General features: G+C 42.1%; 1 protein-coding gene across 6 annotated transcripts in view; it reads left to right on the top strand.

The window, feature by feature from the left end:
* DNM3 (dynamin 3) overlaps positions 1 to 23,023 on the top strand; it is a 298,280-nt gene that overhangs the window by 48,308 nt on the left and 226,949 nt on the right. For all 6 annotated transcript variants that reach the window (XR_013636160.1, XM_073356327.1, XM_078854046.1 and 3 more), the window contains exons 3-6: positions 6,130 to 6,279; positions 15,217 to 15,420; positions 17,729 to 17,827; positions 18,848 to 19,008. Coding sequence is in view for 5 of the 6 variants with exons in the window: in XM_073356327.1 (XP_073212428.1) it covers positions 6,130 to 6,279; positions 15,217 to 15,420; positions 17,729 to 17,827; positions 18,848 to 19,008 (614 nt within the window). In the remaining variant the exon portion in view is untranslated. The remainder of the gene's footprint in view (positions 1 to 6,129; positions 6,280 to 15,216; positions 15,421 to 17,728; positions 17,828 to 18,847; positions 19,009 to 23,023) is intronic.

Raw genomic sequence — 23,023 nt, 5'->3', positions numbered from 1 at the left:
CGTTGTGACAACAAATCTGTGGCCCATATTGTAAATGGACAGTCGGCTAACCCTGCTCGGATAATGAAGCTGGTGAGGGCCTTCGTTTTACACTGCTTGCAGCTTAATACCCTTTTCTATGCAGTGCATGCCCCGGGAGTGGATAATGGTGTTGCCGACACTCTGTCTTGATTTCAGAATGACAGATTCCAGGAACTCATCCCACCAGCCAACATGGATCCATGGGTGATGACTCAACAAGTCTGGGCTCAAGACAGCTGTGGGACTAGTAGAGGATTCTGTTGACCGGTGGCCAGCCTTACAGAGTTCAGAGTGTTTAAGCACAGCAAGGGCTTCACTGTGGGTGGCCCATAGCTACACACAAGGTGGTGTGATATGTGGTGTCTTTGATCCACTGTGTTTTGGCTCCCTCCGCTATCTCTGGCCAGCTAATGGGTCCGGGAAACCCAACAAGCTACTCCTGTAGGACAGGCCCATGTGGGCATTTCATGGTGCAGGAACTCTTAGAGGGGTGGGTCCAGGAGGGGCAGGCGCCAGAGGGACAACAGGTAACCCGTAACATTGGAAACACTAACAGGATTCCAACAGGCTGTCACGGAGTCACTGGGGCAATGCTCTAGAACTACACCATACGAAGCCAGTCAGAACTCTGGGGGAGCATGCCACCTCTCTCTGAGCATACTCTCTCCAGAGCAAGAAGCTTACAAAGCTTCGACCTTCCTGGGTCTGACCTGGGAGCATTCAGCATCCCCCTTCCACACCATGTGCTTGCCACAGCAAGTCTGCCCAGGCTGGGCTCCTGGGGAAGCCAGAGGGTCCTGCACCCCAACTCTGCAATCAGACGTGACTCTCAGCCAGCCGGTAAAACAGGTTTATTCGTCGACAGGAACACAGCGTAGAACAGAACTTGTTAGCACAGAAGTCAATGACTTTCAGCCAAGTCCATCTTGGGGGGGAGCCCAGAGCTCTGGTCCTCCCCCTGCACCCCAAGCCAGCCGAGACTGACTCACTTCCAGCTGCCTGGCCCCTGCCCTGGCTGTTGCTACTCCCCCGGCCTTTGTCTCTCTTCCTGGGCCAAGAGTCACCTGGTCGCATTCCCCTCCTGGGTCTAAGGTTATAAAGGGGTGGCCATAGCATCCATGCAGGCAACCCCCACAAAAGCCTCACACCCTTATTCTCACCGCCTAGACATTGGTGCAATACACAGAGAAACTGAGGTACACAAAGCATTCATGCAAAACAGTAAGGCTCACATACAACATAACAAGGGAAAATCCCCACTTCATCACACAGGCTCTGTCATAGGTCTGCAGTTGTGGGAGGGAGGCCATTTTATTTAAGGTGGTATTTGTTGCTGCCTCTTCGGCGTGAGTGAGTAAGCTGGTGCCTATGGCATCTGTGGACAGGTCCCAGCATGCGTGAAGTGTAACAGATGTGCGACTATCTGCAGGAGCGGTGACCCTGCTCTTAAGGTACTGGAAAACAGACCAGAAGGGAAAGCGGGCTTATGTGGTGTTAAAGGAATGTGCAGATGGGCCCTGTACAGACAGAATCTGGGGCCTGCAACCAGGACTGCTGTTCATACATGGTGATGGCAGTTGCCTGACAAGATACCAGTTTGGCACAGTACTGAGAAACCCTTGCACTACTGCTGTCTTGACTACTTCTCCCCATCCCCCCCTCCCCAATTTGGTACTTGTTTTTTGAGGATCTGGACAGTAACATTAGTGGCTACAGGGTGTTTTGGCCCACATCAGGTGCAGGCAATAGGGAGCTCGAAATCAAGGTATTGCAGGACTTGTCTGCTCCTTGGAAAATATGGCAGGGAATAGCAAAATGTAACTAAACCAATATGCTTGTTTGTTTCAGAAGCTACACTGAGTATATGCGGTGTCTTGATTTGTAGGCAATCTGTAGTTCATTGGGCCCACAAGAGAGCAGCCAGAATGGCAGCTGGGCCGAAGCAGTTCGCCTCCAATAGTTTGGCAGAAGAGGCATACATTGGGATCAGCTCATGCCACTTCTGCACTCACTGACAAGCAATGTGCACACATCTCACATCCTGGTTATTCACCTCAGTGAGAATGATCTTGGCACCAGTATAGGACTTAACTCAAGGGACAGAATCCAGAGGGACGTTAGCTTAATTGAGCAATCATGGCTGGAGGTGAGGTGAGCAATGCTTGCAAGGCAGGTGGGGAGCTGCAGACCCAGCCTGCATTGACAGGACTAGAAACAACGTGACTTGAGAGGGTCACCAAGGTATTCCTTGACACGGGGGGAGGGGTGGTCAGCGATACAGCATAGCAACATCTGTTACCACTGACTGGTAGTTTTCACAGATGACGGTGTACATTTATTTGTCAGATGGAGGTGTTGACATATGGCTACAGGATGTAAGGGAATGGACAGGGCAGGAATTGTGATACCGGGCAATGTGGTTGGGTCAGGGGGAGTGACCAAGCTAGTCACTGGCACCTGCTGTGGCTAGTTTCCAGTGTGGTTAAGAGAATGAAATGAATGGTTCCCAGAGGTAAAAGACCTGGGATTTTGTTGAATGGCCTTGGACACGTGGTAGGATGAGACCTTTGGGCTTCGCAGGCTGAGGTCAGATTTTTGTGGCCATCGTGGGCCGAAGTCCCCACCCTGCTGCAACCTCTGTCCCTCTTGGGGCGGGGGGTGCTAGGACTCAGTGCTGATTTCTGGGGGGGAAGGCTGAGTAGAGCCTACCCCAGGTTATGGGTTATATGATGATGAGCCCTATAAACCCTAGCACCAGTTACGGCTTATATAAGGAGCGCTACAACCCTCAAACTGGAACCAGTTAAATGCCTGGTATGGGAGAATAGGGGTGATGGATGGGTAGCATCCCTCCCTTGTGTTAAAGTTTAATAAGAGTTGAGATCTGCCACTTAATTCCATGCATGTGTCTGTGCTCATTTTGCTGCTGTGTCAACATTGACTACCTTTGTGAGATGCAGTGGACATACCTAGCCCAGCAGTTTCAAGCCTCCTAGACTGATGGATTTATAAGACAGTGTATAGGTGGGGATAAAATTGCCCTATTCTTACAGTGCTTAGAAAACAAATCTCTGGTAGTGCTTATTAGCAGCAGAATATCAGCATGTTCAGTGTCATAAACCTCAGAATGGGTGTAGAAATGGGAACGAAGAGGCCAAATAAGAGGGACAGTTTGGAAACATGTTGTTTTATTTTACCAGTTTGCATCATTTTCTCTCCAATCAATATCTGCTAGAGTAATCTGTTATCAAAGCATTTATGGTTGGGGAGTGTCATGAAGCGATGACTCACCAGTTCAGTTCAGCACCTCCTGCTGGTCATCCTGGGAATTAGCTTTTTCCAGCTCCGGAGCACCCTCTGCTGGTCAGTGTCTCGCTTGCCTCAGGCCCCGTGTCCCTCCCAGATCCTGGTGCCCCTTTACCTCAGGGTTCTGCCTCCAGCAGTACCCCCTTACTCTGGGTCTCCCCTACCAGGGGAACCCCCAACCCCCTACCCCCACCTTGCCTCAGTGGCTACTGCCAGTTGTCATCTCACTCTTTCTCACTGGGGCAGACTGTAGTCTATAAATCACTCATCTTCGGCAAGGGGGTTGGACCAGCTGCTTTTGCCTAACCCCAGGCTACACCTCTGCAGCCTCAGTACCTGCTTTGGGCCTTATCCAAGCCTCAGCCTGGGGAGTTGCCAGGCTGGAGCTCCCCAGCTCCTCTTGCCTTTCCGCAGCGCTGCTCTACCTCAGGTACCCAGCTCAGCTCCCAGGCAGCCAGGTGCTTCTCTCACCAGAGCTAGAGAGAGACTGACTTAGCTCCTGGCTCACAGCCCTTTTATAGGGCCAGCTGTAGCCTGTTTGGGGCAAGGCCCTAGCTGCGGCTGCTTCCCCAGTCAGCCTAGCCTTTTCTCTCCCAGAGCGAGGTAGCTGCCCCACTACAGGGAGAATAACCCCATAACTGGTGAAATGTGGTGGAATTCTTTTGAGTCAGTTTTCTATTATTTTTAAAGTGCAGAGTTGGCTTTAAATATGTGTTCGTCTCAAATAGTTAGGTAGCTTCATATTTGTTCTCAGTACAGAGAGAGGTTTTTTATATTTTTGCTTTTTTCCCCTGACTTTTGAATGTATTCTCTCCCTCTCAACATACCTTGACTTCATGAAACAAATGTGTCCAAAAATTAAACATTAGAAAGGGTCAATCTAAAGAAATTATGTATTATCCGATTAATGTCCAATATGTCCTCTTTCTGGGGACAATACCTTGAATATGCAAGGAGGACTGGACTTGGAGAGATTTTTCACCTTAGGCTTCTATGATCTTGCTGTTACAGAGAGTAAGGGAGAGCATGAAAGCCATGACAAACAATTTTCTAGTCTGTTTTTTGAACTGAATCATCTTTACTTGCTGACTAGTTCCTGTTTGGCAGTTACTTCTGCAAAGGATTTAAAGAATTGTTTTCTAATTTTAATGGTTTTTGCTATGTCATTAATGTACATCTTTGTCAAGATTACATTCGATTCTGCTTTTATGGAGACACTCGTGGAAGCAGTCTGTTTGCTTTGTTGCCAAACGTAGTCAAAGGACTGGAGGGAAGGTTCATAAACAAAACACCACTTGTTCAATGCAATTTTTATTCTGTAGACCTATTTAGTCTATAACAGTTCAAACACACCACACGTTACATACTTAAGCACATTTCTTTAGAATTGGAGGGAGCACACGTGTTCCTAGTTCAAGTCTCATGGCAACAATTACTAACCTAGTTAAGCACACTACATTTCATCCAAATTGCAGTATAGTAATTGCAGAGGTTTTAAATTTTGCAGATAGGGGTGCTATGTTACTAAGAGTCAAGTAGAACAAAGGGAAGCTTCTTTTAGCATCACCTGTGTCAGTGACCCAATGGAGTAAGCCAGCTGTACACTCAGTGCTAATTCTTTCAATTTTGAAATCTTTTCCTGGAAAAAATCTGATGAACCACAGTAACAGCTACTCTGAAATAATTGTAGATAAGTTTGCACAATTACCTTTGTATCAAGGAATTCATGCAGAACTCTGTCAAAATAAGGGCCAGCCATCAGCTTATTTTCATCCTTAAAGGACAACCCTCCATTTTTTGGGACCAAATACTTCACAAGTTTGAAGAACTTACAAATCTGATTGATCAGCTGTGATACTCTTTACTCACTATTGTGGATCATATACTTGCTCTCTTTTTGTTTGTTCTGTTAGTAGTTAACTATTTTGCATATATGAAATAAATTCACTTGTTCTTGTACAGCCAGTTCTAAAAAAGAATACAAGTTATATTGAATTCTTTAAATTGTTAAAGGCAAACCAGAAGGTTTTAGCTAGATGATCAACAAACAAAAAAATTTGCTGTGGAATTATGTTGCAGCATTTTTATACACTTTAGATTAGGGAATTAATTTCAATTTCCCCTATCTTTGGGATAGTGGGCTTCTTGGATCTTCACATCCCCCTTCCCTCCCAGCATACACACTTTCAAATCAGAGGGATTGCAAAAGTTTAGGGGGAAGGTTTTTTTCTTTTGTTTTTCAGTCAGTTAAATAATAGCATTGATGCATAAGTGGCTATTTTCTCGTTTCATTTCTTTGTACAGCTGAGCCAATAACATTTATTAGTGAAAAAATGACTCAGAAGATTCAAGAAACAGACTTTAGTACTGATACATGTTGTGTTCCAGTAATCATAGTTCTCAGTCCAGCTACTATAGTCTCAATTGCTCTGTATTTGAGTCCCTAGCAAGTTTTTGTTTTTATTATTTTTCAACAATCTGCTCCTTATTCTGTTAAATTGTATTTATTCAAACCCTTCTTTATGCTGTTATTCCAGAAGATCAGGTGCCACAGATAAAAGTAATGAATTGCATTCAATAAACTTGTTTGTTTTGTTTTTAAGCAAACCTTTCCATTCTGGGCTATCTTCATCTGTAGGAAGTCTGCCTACACTATTTGGTCACCCACCTAACTTTTTCCTTGTGATCCTCAGTGACTTCAACATGCTTTTCTAGAGAACTGTCTAGAGAACACAAGGGATGTGTCTTGTAATCTTCGAAATCTTTTGTGATACGTAAAGATACTATTGATGTTTGTTACAGAATATGCCGAGTTCCTACACTGCAAAGGGAGGAAGTTTACAGATTTTGATGAAGTTCGTCAAGAAATTGAAGCAGAAACAGACAGAGTGACGGGACTGAATAAAGGCATTTCTTCAATTCCTATTAATTTAAGAGTGTATTCCCCACATGGTAGGTAAAGTCATTCTACTCTGTATTTATGTAACTAATATTATATATTCTGTTTGTTCTCATTGCTTGACTAAAAAAATTCCAGAGAGACACTATTGCTAAAATTGACTTAGAGTGAAAATTTTGAGGATGTATAATTCATGTAACAGTATATGATCTGAAAAGGCTTCCTTCTGTTTGATTACTCCCTTTCCTAAACTTTGAACCCTGTCTATGTGAAGAAAGTGACGTAGTGTAGACAATAGATTGTCATCAACTGGTATAGAAAATGGTTAACAGTGTAGAGAGGACTAAACCATTTTTTTAAATCCTTACTGAAGAAAACTGGACTTTTAGATGATCATCATATGCAACCCAATTTTCAGAAAGGCTAACTTGGACATGAAGACACATCCGCAGACACACTGAAATTTCCACTATAGCATGAAAGTTATATCCTGTAATGGTATTACAGACTGCATGAGGTAGATGCATATCCTAAGGCAATACACAAATAAGTTTTTATAAAGGTTTTGAGTAATCTGATGAAACTGCTTCAGTTTCAACTAATTCTTAATTAGTTAAATGTCACATATATAGACATACTAGAATATAAGGAGTTGGTGAAAGCTGACAACTTTACCTATGTTGCTTTTGGGATATGCATCGCTCCTTTAGTATTTCAGAATAACTAGTGAAAAAATATTGTTGTATTTCTTCTCCATTAATCTAGATAGGTCGGTTTTATATGACATGAAGAAGTGCAAAATTGAGTCTGCATTTTTAAAATAATAATCATGATATGAGCCATATGATCTCCAGATAAACTCTCACCTACCTTTAACAGTATTTTGTATTTTTTAACTTTTTTTGATCTGGACATCCCAAAGCACGTTTATAAATGTTAAGTATATAGCTCCATTATAAATTTGTAGTTGTTGAAAATGTCACTTCGATGTCCCAAGACAATGCCTTTGATCTACTCAAGTTTTGATAAACTTAGGCGCCGTAGAAACTTGTTGTTACAGCAGATACTGCTCTTGTTTTAATATTCTCTTCAGTGGCGGTGTGTCAGGCTCCTCTATGTGGCATAGTTACCACCAATATAGACCACATAGCATTTACTCATGTGTCAGGTAGCTGGCAACCAATGTGGAGAAAATAGGATTCCCCAGTTTTTTTCTCTCTTGCACATTAAAACATCTTATGCTGTTGGCTGAGGTACCATCTTTTCTGTCTGCATCAATCCATATCATCTTGATCATGAACTGAAGAGCAAAATAATAGAAGTAGGGGAGGATAAGAAGAAGGTGCTTTATCGATCTTTTCAGTCTTCCATAGTGGGTCCATTCTGTACTTGTGGTGCTAGACCTTGCTTCAGTCTTGTGTGGGCCTGCTACAGCCTGTGGGAGCAGGGCTCAACTGGGTTACCATGATTCATAGCTCCCCAGTGGAACAAGCTGACGCTCAGATTCCTCTTCTAGATATCCAGAGAAAGTTGGCTGTTACCACCCAAGAAAGAGATCTTGGAGTCACTGTGGATAGTTCTTTGAAAACTTCTGCTAAATGTGCTGCAACAGTCAAATAGGCTAACAGTATTTTAGAAAGTGTTAGGACAGGGTCTCCAACGCGGGCCAGTTGTGTGCACCCACAGGACACCGCGCCGCCGAAATGCCGCCGCTGAGCATGGCCGCCAGAGAACCGCCTGCTGAAATGCTGCTGAGAAGCGTTGCCGCTTCTTGGTGGCATTTCAGCAGCGGGGTGTCTGGCGCCCGCCGTAGTCTTCTGGGAATAGGAATATGCTATTCCCACAGAAAGGTTGGGGACCACTGTGTTAGGAAATGGATAGAAAATACGATAGAGGATATCATAGTGCCACTGTATAAATAGATGGTGTGCGTAGGCCTTGAATATTGTGTCCAGTTCTGGTAGTCCAGTCTCAAAAAGGATGTAGTGGAACTGGAAAAGCTTCAGAGAAGGGCAACAAAGATGATCATAGATTGGAACAGCTTCCATATGTGGAGAGACTAAAAAGATTAGGGCTGTTCATCTTAGAAAAGAGACAACTTGGATTCACCAAGGGCAAGTCATGCCTGACCAACCTGATTGCCTTCTATGATGAGATAACTGGCTCTGGGGATATGGGGAAAGCAGAGGACGTGATATACCTTGACTTCAGTAAAGCTTTTGATACGGTCTCCCACAGTATTCTTGCCAGCAAGTTAAAGAAGTATGGGCTGGATGAGTGGACTATAAGGTGGATAGAAAGCTGGCTCAACGGGTAGTGAACAACTGCTTGATGTCTAGTTGGCAGCTGGTATCAACTGGAGTGCCCCAGGGTCGGTCCTGGGGCCGTTTTTGTTCAACATCTTTATTAATGATCTGGATGATGGGATAGATGACACTAAGCTGGGGGGGGAGAGGTAGATACACTGGAGGGTAGGGATAGGGTCCTGAGTGACCGAGACAAATTGGAGGATTGGGCCAAAAGAAATCTGATGAGGTTCAACAAGGACAAGTGCAGAGTCCTGCACTTAGGACAGAAGAATCCCATGCACTGCTACAGGCTGGGGACCGACTGACTAAGCAGCAGTTCTGCAGGAAGGACCTGGGGATTATGGTGGATGAGAAGCTGGATATGAGTCAGCAGTGTGCCCTTGTTGCCAAGAAGGCTAAAGGCATATTGGGCTGCATTAGTAGGAGCATTGCCAGTAGATTGAGGGAAGTGATTATTCCCCTCTATTTGGCACTGTTGAGGCCACATCTGGAGTATTGCATCCAGTTTTGGGCCCCCTCACTACAGAATGGATGTGGACAAATTGGAGAGAGTCCAGCAGAGGGCAATGAAAATGATCAAGGGGCTGGGTCACATGCTTTACAAGGAGAGGCTGAGGGAACTGTGTTTATTTAGTCTGCAGAAGAGAAAAGTGAGAGGGCATTTGATAGCAACCTTCAACTACCTTAAGGGGGGGGGGTTCCAAAGAGGATGGAGCTTGGCTGTTCTCGGTGGTGGCAGATGACAGAACAAGGAGCAGTGGTCTCAAATTGCAGTGGGGGAGGTCTAGGTCTGTTTTACTAGGAGGGTGGTGAAGCACTGGAATGGGTTACCTAGAGAGGTGGTGGAATCTCCATCCTTCGAGGTTTTTAAGTCCCAGCTTGGCAAAGCTTTGACTGGGGTGATTTAGTTGTTGGTCCTGCTTTAAGCAGGGGGTTGGACTAGATGATCTCCTGAGGTCTCTTCCAACCCTAATCTTCTATGATTCTATGAACTGGGTGGGATGTGAGAGAAGTCTATAAAATCATGAATGATGTGTAAACAGTAAATAAAGAAGTGTTGTTTTATGCTTTCACCCAATACAAAAACTGGATGTTACTGAATGAAATTAATAGGCAGCAGGTTTAATACTCACAAGAGGAAGTAATTTTTCACACAGCTAACCTGTGGAACTCATTGCCATGGGATGTTGTGATGGCCAAAAGTATAACTGGATTAAAAAAACAACTGGATAAGTACGTGGAGGATAAATCAATCAATGGCTACTAGCCAAGATGATTAGGGATGCAACCCCATGCTCTGGGTGACCCTAAACCTCTGACTACCAGAAGCCAGGAGTGCAAAATGGGTGGATCACTCTGTAATCACCCTGTTCTGGGTGTGCCCCCTGAAACTCTGGTATGGCACTGTTGGGCAAGATGGACCCTGGTCTGACCGAGTATGGTAGCTCTTGTGTTCTTATGGGATCTCCTGCCTGGAATTTTTTTGTCTTTCCAGTGGGGTAATCCTTGGTAATCCAGTGGGCCAACTCCCCATCCCCATTTTCTGGCTCCCAGCAGCTGGTGAGTTCACTGTCTCCAAGTTGATCCTATGGGAGGGGTGTGTGGTAGGATCAAAATATGAGTATGCCTTCTCTCTTTTTTTTTTTTTCTGCCCCACACACATCTTCTGTGATAATTTCCTGCACCTGTGAGTGGTCAGATTAGCTATGAGAAAATTCCAGCTCCTGCAAATATTGTGGCATTGATGCATGCTCATCTGGTTGGGCCACACTGTAGTGGTTTCTTACCAGAACCTTTGTGGGGACAGAAGAGAAATGTATTGGCCTTCCTTAAGGTACTCACACTTCTGTTCAAATGAGCTGAGGAAAAACCCAGGATCTTTAAAAGCTCTGCTTGTTTCAGACTTACTCTTCCTTTAGGCATACTGATTAAGCTGGGCTAAAATATGCCTGGGAGAATGGGACATCACAAAAGTGTTTGAGTGACTCGCTTCCAAGACATGACTGTCAGTAAAACCTGTCCACTCCCATCTCTAATCCTCTGCTTTGCAGGAACGGATGTCTAAAAATCTTGTCTTAAGCTCTTTTATTTTTGCAGTCTTCTGGATTTGGGAAACAGCCTGTGCCATCTCACCTCTGCTCCTAAAATGGGTAGTCATAAAGAAAAAGAGATAGACATGGATGCTTCTTGATCCTAATTGCCCAAATGTTGAGAAACATTCCGCACTTCTCATACAGTTGGGAGCAGGGCTGGATTAAGACCTTTAGAGGCCCTAAGCACTGAAAAAGATTATGGTGCCCCCCCCCCCCATATGTAATTCAAAATAAAAACAATACTATACCGTAAAATAAAATTTTATTTTTTTGAAATGACACAAAACTTACATGTATGCTGAAATTAAAATGGCTTCTTTCTAGATTTTCTGATTGCAAAATTCTGGATAAGTTCATTGAAGCTGACTCAACGAAGCATGTCTGCTTCCATACACAATAGGGAAAGTGAATCAAGTCTGTCCTGACACATTGTTCCCTGAGGGTTTTTATTCTTTTCAGCTGAGAAAAAGAACATTCTGCGGAGCAGTTCGTAATCATCAGTGTTAGAAAAATACGTAGTGCAAGCTCTACGTTTGGAAATATGCCTTGTATTCCATCTTTCAATATTGTGTCATGAAGAGCAATGTGACTGAATTTCATTTTTCCTGTTTCATTAAACTTTACGCGCATGTAACAGTGGAACTGCCGTACTTCTCCACAGAGATTCATGTTCAAGTCAACAGGGTATGAATCAACTAGCTTTTGGGAACCTTGTGAATATTGTTCATCAGATAAATCCATGTCATTTAGAAAAGAAAATCTACTTGATACTACTTTGTACACTTCACCTCTCCTCTTCATATGAGCTTCAAGTGTATCAGTTATAGCGTAGTAAGTAGATACGCGAAATTTGTCTCTAGGATTCAATGCTGTTTCTGTTGCACTGCTATCATTTGCTTGTTTTTTCCTGATTCACTTGCGGGACTGGGCTTCTTTGTAGTTAGTATCAGGCAAGATATCTTTTGATATGTCTTCAAATCTTTGGAAATCATTCCTCAAAGTGTGTAAGTGGTCTGCTAATGATGGACAGAGGTCTGCACATGTTTTCAAATCCAGTTCTTTTTCTTGGAGAGCTTGACTTGTGTGGTACAAGTGTTGTAAAATTTCATTCCACATGGTCAACATGAATACAACCTCTAGTTCTTGCATCTTGTTTGCAATGTTTTCTGCCTCTTGTATAGTTTCTCCTTTTTGTGATTGGTCTTCAGCTATACTTTCTAATGCATCCACAATCTGCGTAGGACTCCAGAATTGCACTTGTTGCCATTGCATGTGCCTCCCAGCGAGTATTGGAAGGAGATTTCAACACACAATCATTGCCCAAATGTGTTTTAAGAACTGCCCATCAGTATGTTGAGGCAGAGAAAAATGTATAAAGTAACTGGACTGTTGAGAAAAAACTTACTGCCACCGGACAACAATCAATAGCACTGCGGCCAACAAGATTGAGTGTGCGCAGCACGTGGTATGAATATGGCATATTTGTTCTGTTCTAAAAGCTTCTTCTGCATTCCTTGATAACGCCCTGACATGTTGGCAGCTTGTCATAAAATTTGTTGGATCATATTAAAGAAGTTCTGTATTAAAATCACAAATGAATTTGATTCCCCATAGTTTAAATTCAGGGTATTACTAATTAAGAAGTCTCTTGGTTTTTGGTACTGTTTCTCTCCCTCTATGTGTGAAACTTGCAAGCTGCTAATTGCATTAGTACATTCCAAGACAGAGTCTGAATTCACAGAGAGAGAAACTCAAAGCAATAGTCTAACAACAGAAACAGCACCCAGAGACTCCCCACCCTTTTGTTGTATTAACAATTGTGATTAAAATAGAGATAGAGGATGTATGTGGATGGATGCTTGGTGTGGATAATAACTGAATGATCAGGGAGGTGCCAGCCTAAGAATCCAGTATCCATCGGCTGAAGAAGGCGTCAAGTGGAAATAACCAGAGGACCCACGGAGGGCAGACTGGAATCCACCCAACAGCCTCAAGAATGGGAGAACCAAAGAACAAGATAACATCTGACAGCACGGAGCCCTCAGGAACGTGCCATCTGCTGATTGATTCAGCAACAGCATGATGAAGCAATTCCCATAGACTGGCATAGGAGGAAATTCCTATAAAAATGGACTCTACGAAGTGAGAACTTTTGGGTTCTGATTCTGCAAACCAACTTCCAGGAGCGTCAGATGAGCATCTGACAAAGCCCTGCTCCCTCCTCACGTCCAGGCCACCTGGCCAGTGGCTTGGCATGAGTAACTCTAAGGCTGGTAACTATGATAACAACCTTGCAGAACCTCTGTGTGTGTGTGTGTGTGTGTGTGTGTGTATGAATGAATGAATGAATGTGTGAATAAATATGAGATTGAATGGAATGTTATAGCTATAACTGCTTACTATGATTCTTTCTGTATTCACAATAAATGTGGTATTTTGCCTTTTCTCCTTTCATAAGATCCTGCTGGTTTTTATTTTATTGGTACAACAGATTGACCTCTGCACTTCGAGAAATCTGTTTTGCAAACTTGGCACAGATAGTGCAGTACTGGTTTTGCCATTTCTTCACCAGTGTGGCTTTTCAAATTGAGGAATGTTTATAAATTGTTGAACTGGTTTTCCATCTGTGGGAGACACATATCTTAGTACAATACTCAGTTGATCAATATGTGAAAGATCAGGTGTAGAGTCTACAGATAAACTGAAGTACCCAGCAGTACTTATTTCATCCACAATAGCTGAACAAACTTTGTCACTCATTAGACCAATGAGTTCATCACATATTATCTTGGACAAGTATGATGGGTTACTTTTGCCAGCATTCCCATATTTTGAGATATGGCCTGCTAAAAATTGGTCAGACTGAGCCACAAGCTCCAACAGTCCCAAGAAATTTCCATTCTGCAATGATCCATATGTGTCATTTGATCCCAAGAAAGGCAGACCATGTTCAGCTAATGTTTGAATAACAGCTATAACATGCTGCAAGACATGTTGCCAGTATTCATGCTCCCCTTTAATTTGTTCTTCCAATTTTTGTCAATCCAAAGCCCTGTCTTTGATTTAAATATATCAACATTGAAACTCTGTGAGTATTGCTATTTTCATGTTGTTCAATTAACAGTATTCCGCCAGTTACTAAATCCATCTGCAGCAAACGTTGAAGATTTATACGCAAAAAGTCTGCAAACAGAACAGTACACAAACCCTGTTGATGGTGAATACAGTAGCCATTTTCAAGTGTATTTCTCACCATTCACTTTCATGCCAAAAAATAGTTTTTGTGGATAATATCTTGTTTGTTTGCCACTGGTAAAAGTCTGACGTGATTTCTCAAATGGCCCAGTGTGTTGTTGACCGTCATATGGTCCACAATCTATCCAGTAAGCTACATCATCAGTACTGAAATCAACCCACATACCAGGATCTTTTTTCCTATTATTTACAGCATGAGCAGGTTCAGTCTCTGACACATCCACACTTTTTAGAACAATGTCTGTTTTACCACCAGGAGTAGGATGATCAGTTACAGTCTCTGACACATCCACAGGTTCTGGAATGTTTGTTTCACCAGTAGAAGAAGGGTCAGTCTCTGAAACACCTCCAGGTTTTGGAACGATGTCTGTGCTACTGAGATGATGTTGCTTCTGATGAATTCGCTTTGAAAAATGATGTCAGCTTTGGAAGATTTTGGAAAATTTCACGAATTTTTTGTTTTTGTTCTGCCAATTTACATTTCTGTGCTCCACTCAGTTGGTTAGGTTTCATCCTGCCCCTTATCTCAGTTATCTGAACTTGAAAAAAAACCAAAACCAAATTACACAACGTATACTATTTTTATGTGTGTGTATATATAAAGAGGGGAAAAAAATCAAGTACATATAACTCAGAAGAATATATCAATAATAAAACAAATTTATTGCAGTATATGACAGGATCTGATTTCCTCGCATTATTTCGATCTACGTTAGTAGGACACCCCCCTGGTTTCGGTGGGGATAAGTAATAAAAAGAGAACAGAAAAATGGGGGAAGAGTGTGTAGTGGAGTGTAAGGAAGTCTAACAAAGTTCTGATTTTTCCCATGATGACTACTTCGATGCTTTTTTTGAAATATCAAATTTTTTCCAAAAAAAATCTATATATTTTTTTTTGGTGCCCCCTGCTTTGCTGGTGCCCTAAGCATGTGCTTAGTCTGCCTATTGGGTAATCCAGCCTTGGCTGGGAGTGCATGTTGATGTTGGTTAGTGCTTTTGCCATTTATCTGAAAAAGGAAGTGGAAGTTAGAGGCATGACAGGCAGCTGAGCCCGCTGGGTAGGGACAAGAAGTTCTGTCTGTCGCTATGTAATTTGTAGGTTGTGACGAGCAGTTCCATTCTGGAACAAAACCGAACTTTGTAATGTTGAACTCTTCTGTGAGCTCTAGTTGTGTGTGCTTACAAAATAATGTTCAAAAGCCTTTGAAAATTGATACATCTATTCTAACTATGGCTCCCCACCAGAACTTCAGACTTGGATCATCTTTTTATTCTCTTTAGGGATGTAAAGTGTTAACAACAAGCCTTTTGGTCTTATGCCCTTTCTCTTTAGTGCTAAGCCTGACTCTTGTTGATTTGCCTGGAATCACTAAAGTGCCAGTAGGGGATCAACCTTCAGATATAGAGCAACAGATCAGAGACATGATTATGCAGTTCATTTCTCGTGAAAACTGTCTGATCCTGGCTGTGACTCCAGCCAACACTGATCTTGCCAACTCAGATGCATTGAAGTTAGCTAAAGAAGTAGACCCTCAAGGTAAGTGTGAACGATGTAAACCTTTCCCGCTTTCAGATACCATTGATGAAAATATACCTTGTAGTTTACTGTGGTGGATCATGCATTTAACAGTGCAAGAAAACTCATTACTCATAACTAAAAATTTTATACTGATTTCAACATCAGAAGAAGAATAGGAATTCTGCTCATGCAGCATAATTCAGTAAATTGTACTATCAACTGAGGTCTAAAAGTAACCAGTGTATGGTAATTGAGTGAAGTATGAAATATACCTAATTGGAAATTTTTGTGACAGGGCCTCTGTCAGCCGAGGAGTCTGTATCGCATCTTGCACCATGGGCCCTTGATGCTGACTGGGGTGCCTGGGTGCTACTGTACTATAAATGTTAGAATGATGTTTGTTTTCTTGGCATGCCTTGCTGACTGATATGACTATGTAATAAATCAACACATACAGCAAGAGTAAATGCAATTTGTCTTGGCAATGTAATAACATAGTGGTTCTCATCTAGGGGTACATGTACTCCAGGGGGTACTCAGAGTTCAACAAGGGGGTACATCGACTTCTCTAGAGTTATACAACAGGCTACATAAAAAACACTAGTGAAGTCTGTACAAACTAAAATTTCATACAGACAATGACTTGTTTATATTGCTCTATATACTACACACTGAAATGTAAATACAATATTTATATTGCAATAGATTTTTAGAATTATATGGTAAAATGAGAATGTAAGCAGTTTTTCAGTGCTGTGACACTTTTGTATTTTTATGTCTGACTTTGTAAGCAAGTAGTTTTTAAATGAGGTGAAACTTGGGGGTATGCCAGAGAAATCAAACCCCTGAAAAAATGAGGAGTCCTTATGGCACCTTAGAGACTAACAAATTTATCTGGGCATAAGCTTTCGTGGGCTAGAACCCACTTCATCAGATGTGAGTAACAGTAGGGGGAAATTAGGTTTAGCTTTTGTAATGACCGTTCTTTATAGACTGGGAGTGGTTGGGTCATTACAAAACCTGAACTTAATTTCCCCCTACTGTTACTCACACCTTCTTGTCAACTGTCTGAAATGGGCCACTCTCATTACCACTTCAAAAGTTATTTTCCCTCCCTTGGTATCCTGCTGTCAATTGAATTATATCGTTAGACTGACCTCACACTTAGTAAGGCAAATCACATCTTTTCATGTATTTATACCTGCTCCTGTATTTTCCACTCCATGCAGTTGATGAAGTGAGTTCTAGCCCACAAAAGCTTATGCCCAAATAAATTTGTTAGTCTCTAAGGACACCTTGTTGTTTTTGCTGATACAGGCTAACACGGCTACAACTCTGAAACCCCTGAAAGGGATACAGTAGTCTGGAAAGGTTGAGATCCACTGTAATATAACATATTTCAGAGTAGCAGCTGTGTTAGTCTGTATCCACAAAAAGAAAAGGCGTACTTGTGGCACCTTAGAGACTAACCAATTTATTTGAGCATAAGCTTTCGTGAGCTACAGCTCACTTCATCGGATCCAATGAAGTGAGCTGTAGCTCACGAAAGCTTATGCTCAAATAAATTGGTTAGTCTCTAATGTGCCACAAGTACGCCTTTTCTTTTTTGTAATAATATAATGTGCTGCCACCTGGTGGATTAGAATTCAAGAGTCTGACTTGGTAGAGTTGGGAGCATTTTGTATTACTGCAAGAGGCCCCCACTCCCCGCCAATTCAAAAGAAGTGCTGACAGGCTCAAGAGAGCCATGTTCATCTGTTGCCTGGTGGGGCTGTGGCTACATTAAATTTGTATTACTCACTCTCAAGGTAAAGAACAAAAAAGTGGGTGTGGAGTCCAAGAGCGGCTTGATGGACTAAAGGAAAACCGGAAAGGCTCTGTTACCAGAGTGGGAACTATAGTGCTAGCATGCAAGATCCCTGCCTCACTATCTGGCACACCTTAACTGATTCCTGTACTTGGCTCTGCTTATGGTCGGTAGGCCCAAACTGACTTCTGCTATCTCATTTATTAGCTGTTGGCTCTGTTCATGTGCGTGGTGGATGGACACTGACCTTGCTCCCACCCTGCCCCTGGATCTGGAATGGACAGGTGGTTTTTTAAAATTAAAAAAAACAAAATAAAAACTAAGGTGACAGATTAAAGATGCAGTTCTCTTGCATTAAATTCCATTACAGATCCATAGGAATAGTGAGAAAATACTCAGTTCTTTCCTACCAAGTAAACTCAGTACCAGAGAGTAAAGTTTAATTGATTTGGTTTCCCTCAGCATAAATGATATTTAACTATTTTTTGGGGGGGCGGGGGGGTGGGGTTGGTGATGCAGGCCTGAGAACCATTGGTGTAATCACAAAACTGGATTTGATGGATGAAGGAACTGATGCAACAGAGATTCTGGAGAACAAGTTGCTCCCTCTTCGTAGAGGTAAGAATGTTAATATTATACTCCATGTACCAGTTCCTTCTGTAGCAAAGTGGTAATGAGGAAGGTAGGTATTTGGTAAATTAACAGAAGATTGGTTTTAATGGAGTGCTCGGTTAGAAAATCTCTGTAGTTTACCTTCAGATTACAGTAGAGATTGTGCTCATAGCCTTTATCATCACACTAAGCTATGAAAAAGCAAAGGTAAGAGGAGAAGGGTGCCCAAAATACCCAATAAGGGGGGGAAATGAACTAAGACTTTGGAACAGGCTGCACGAGGTGTAATGGGAAATATGAGTTTAGGTTACCTGCAAATTTCCTTTTCTGTGACAATGTCTGTTGTTCCTCGCAATGTGTGGGAGTGCCTTGATGCAGTCTGGAAGCAGCCACTGGATCTTTGATGTCACTGCAGTCTAAGCTCTGCCCCTTTCCAAAAGCTTTTCAGATGATCGTTTATAGAGCTAGAGAGATATGTTCCTTTCCACCATCAGAATAATACAAAAGTAATATTGAAATCGAACCCGTTTCACCAGGTAGATCAGCCCCCTTTTTCTTTTCTCAAAACCCCAGAAAACAAACCAGCCAGAGAGGGATCAGACCAGAAGACAGGAAAATCAATATCAAGACCTCCTATTTTCTTGTCCTGTTTGTTACCCTTCTGCCACATCCTCCTCTTCTTCCCCTGTGGTGTGCAAGTCACTCTTGTTTTGCACATCCCTTGGAATGCCAAATCAGTGCAAGTGATATTGTCTCCCCATTTAAACCTGGTTTCCGACCAGCTTACCCCCAATATTTAACTTATACCACCATTTCAGTCATCACTGAATTTGAGCCAGTGACTTCCATGGAAGCTGTGCCCACATATGCCGAGCCTGAACCCCGCTGAACCCATTAAGTTTATTGCAATAATTTAAAAAAATTACCAAAAATAGGTGAACTTGGTCTGTACTGAGCTAACATGTATACACTGCCCCGTGGGGAGTAACAGCATTGACTTACAGGGTTGTTTTGATCTTGTTTTAGGGTATATTGGAGTTGTAAACAGAAGTCAGAAAGACATTGATGGGAAGAAGGATATTAAGGCAGCCATGCTGGCAGAAAGGAAATTCTTCCTTTCCCATCCAGCTTACAGACATATGGCAGACAGGATGGGAACACCATATCTGCAGAAAGTTCTAAATCAGGTACAAGCAAATGTGAAAAAGTGTGTGTGTGTGTGTGTACAGGACCGATAAAAAATGCTGTATTAAAATCACTGTTGTAGTGCACCTTATTCTTTCTTTCCTGTTTATAACACTGTATTTTCCCCAACATATCACAGGGGATTATGTATGAAACTCACTGCAAAGAGTACAGGAACCAATCTCCCCTGCCCCCTTGCCAGTGTATTGCAGGAGTCACTCAGCTGAAGTCAGTGGAGTTTAAATCATTGTGCTAGACATACATTACAATAATGGTGACCCTTTTGTTTAAATTCACTCCCCACCTCTTTCATAGGTTTCAGAGTAACAGCCGTGTTAGCCTGTATTCGCAAAAAGAAAAGGAGTACTTGTGGCACCTTAGAGACTAACCAATTTATTTGAGCATGAGCTTTCGTGAGCTACAGCTCACTTCATCGGATGCATACCGTGGAAACTGCAGCAGACTTTATATACACACAGAGAATATGAAACAATACCTCCTCCCACCCCACTGTCCTGCTGGTAATAGCTTATCTAAAGTGATCAGTGCTGGAAATGGCCCAACTTGATGATCACTTTAGATAAGCTATTACCAGCAGGACAGTGGGGTGGGAGGAGGTATTGTTTCATATTCTCTGTGTGTATATAAAGTCTGCTGCAGTTTCCACGGTATGAATCCGATGAAGTGAGCTGTAGCTCACGAAAGCTCATGCTCAAATAAATTGGTTAGTCTCTAAGGTGCCACAAGTACTCCTTTTCTTTTCACCTCTTTCATGTTACTTTCAAGCATCAGGATATCACTTGGACTCATTATACTGATCTCTGGCTTTTTAAGCGGCCTAGCATGAAAACATGACTTATAACTCATTGTGTGATTTAAAGTTCCCAAAGAAGAAAATTCTAGGCAGTCCATCTGACTTTAGATAAAGAATGCATTTTCCTGTCTCCCTCTGTGCATTATTTCAGGTTAAGGATTAGATTATGGCACTAATCACAACCCTGTGTAAGGGGTAATATGGAGCTAGAAGCTACCCCAAGAAGGGCTAGGGTGGGCTGGGGTTTTGGAGTTGTCCCCCAGGAGACACAATTGCTCCATGGAACACATGGGGTGCTCATGCTGCACCTTTGTTTGGTCTCTGGGACAGTGAATAGGGGTATAGGGTCATAGCCCTGTGTCCTCATCTCCTTTGAGGTGATTTGTGACCCCAAGAGAACACAGAGCAGTTCTTGTGATTGGTTGAAGACTCTGATGAATATCCTCTGGAGAACAGCGTGGTGGATCACACCTTCCTCCAGCTGGGAAACTAGAGGCTGATCCATTTGTCACTCACCTGAACAAGAAACTATCAATGTACTATTCTGGCAAGGGATACCTTTTCTATCCACAGTATAGGGGAGTCTTGGAAACCGTTTACCACTACCTCTGGTAGCAAAGGTGCTGACCAAGCTCAGGGGGGACCAAGGGTTGATTGAAATTGATAACCTTCTTTTGGCTGAGACAGATGGTTCTCAGCCCAGCTGTGGATGATACTGACTTATGCAATGAGATGGGAACCAGGCAGTCTCTTGATAGTGTAAAACTCCAGAGGCATGATGTTTCTTAGCAAATGTCTCAAGTCTTCCTGGTTTATCCAAAAGAGTCCACTAAAAGGGTTTAACATCATAAAGGTTTGTTATTTGGTGTGTGTGGGCCAACATGGATCCCTTTATAAATTGGTCACTTCCTCTGGGCCCCATCCTTCCCTTTCCCCCAAAATTCAACCAAACTAATTGTCTGCTAGATTTAAAGACAGATTCCCTTCATGTTCATTTTGGCAACTCTCTTGGACTACCATGAATTTGTTGAAGGGTAAACTAAGTCTCTCTTCAGCAACTTATCAGGCTAATGTGGGCATATTGAATTTGACATCCCCTATTTAAAAAGTCTTGTGTTGTTGGATATTCATATAATCCTGACAAAACTTATGGTGCCTCTTTTTGAGCTATTTATTTCCTACGAGTTCAAATTTCCTACATTGGCTTGTTTATTTCCATGTCTATGCTTCTTAAGTATACATTAAGTGTAGTAATGGAAATAATCTAGATAACGCTATTAAGGAAGGAATAGTGAAGGGTCATCATAGTAGGGGACGACCAGCGATGAGATAGATGGATAGTCACTGGAAGGCTAGTGCTGAGAGTTCCAAGTTAGTGATGGATCGTGAAGGCTTCTGAACATTCTGCTATGATGTCACCGATATTCAGGCATGAAGAAATGGATTTATTACTTGCTTAATTCTGTTGGCTTGTAACGGGTGAGTGAGCTATAGGTTCTAGTGACTGATCGACCTCATACCAAGTTTGAAAAGGATAAGATGGTGCTCTGAAAGCATCCCTAAATTCCTTATTGAAAGTAGTGTCAGAGTTCCAACTTAATGAGCTGATCATCTTGCCAATGTTCTTCTCGTTTCTGCTTGCTCATCTCAGTGAGACTTTTCCCATGTTCGCTGTTACAAAGTTCTTGGCTCTTTATTTGGAGAAGAATAAGGGCCTTAAAAAGCCCACCTGGTTCTTTGTTTCCTTTGACTTCAGTTAACAGATGCCAATAACTGCTGCTGTTTCTGAGAGGAACAAGACTAAATGATTGGCATTTCTCACTACAGTGACTTGGCAGGCGTGCAATCTGATGGCTGTTTTGAGGCATGTTCTGTTCGGGTTAGAGCAACCACTAGAGAGGAATACCAGGGCAGTTTATCTGCGATACAGAACCTGTTTCTGAGACAGGGTGGCAGAACTCTCATGCATCCTATACGTTTGCTTTTGTTTGGAATGTTTTTGTTTTGGTCACTTTTTGGAATGTTTTTCTTTTTTAGGTTAAAATAGTTAAATTTCTCATTACCATAGGGAGGTATCTTATCACTTCCCAGTTATTTTATTTTACTTACCAGTAATTAAAATTTGTCTGAGTTGGCTACTTTACAAAAACACAGTCTGCTGTGCCCCTCGGTATTCATTGTTGGACTTCCGTGAGGTTTTATTTGAATGGAATGGGTTATGCTGTAGAGATCCCTGTAAGTACCATTCATATGAATCATGTTGTTGTTACATGTGCTGGTGCCTGTTTGAAATCTGCTTAAAATTTAAATGTCTCTGGATCCACAAGGTGGTGCTCAAATGAAACTCCAGAGTGTGATTCTATGGGGAAAATAGCTCATTGAACTCTGTTTACAGGGTTTTTCTGAACAATAATTTATTCCTGGTTTGTTTTAGAGGGAGAAATAATAGAGGATTTATTTGTAACATAGATTCAAAAAAACCCTTTGTCCTTAATCAATGAACTGTGGTTATTTGTGTATGATCTGTTACATCTTTGTCCATTAAAAATGGAAGAACCCCCACCATCACTTGGGCAAATATGAAATGCACTAGTAACTTCTCTTCTTAGTAGCTTCTTCTGTTGAGTGGTTATAAAACTATGACACTGATCAAAGCAAACTTGCACCTTTCCAAATTGCTAGATTTGTTGATGTTTGGAGTGTGATGAGAGGTCAGTTAGTGAAAATATGAAAACCAACTGACGTAATTCTTGACCTTTGCCAGATATTGATGGATATGATATATAGCAACCACCTCCTTCTTCCTGAATTTTTATCCATCTTTGTGCCCCTGAAGCCAATGCACTTTACTGTGAGTACAGTATCGTATTTATTTGTTTCATGGTTGTTATTGACTTGTTTCAGACATGCCCCAAAACACATTAAAATATTTAAAAAAAACATTCTTCTTACAGAGCATCAAAAATGTGCTTGGAACTGTACAAAACAGAAGTGGCCCATGGTCCAATGAGTTTACAGTCTAATTAGACATTGATAGTACAGGTCTTACCACAATACACATGGAAACTATAAATGAGCAAAGGTCAGGCCTTCATGTAATCAGTGAGTTTTGTTTGTGAATTAGTTTCCCCCCTGTGCTTCCTGCTTTTCCATTCTCCAGTGCTTTAAGGATTACCAATGAAAGTCAAGATAAAGTGATGATA

Source organism: Lepidochelys kempii, chromosome 8 (assembly GCF_965140285.1).
Source record: "Lepidochelys kempii isolate rLepKem1 chromosome 8, rLepKem1.hap1, whole genome shotgun sequence".
Classification (NCBI taxonomy): Eukaryota; Metazoa; Chordata; order Testudines; family Cheloniidae; genus Lepidochelys; species Lepidochelys kempii.
The sequence above is the reverse complement of the archived record's forward strand: the minus strand, read 5'-3'. Positions and strand labels throughout refer to the sequence as shown.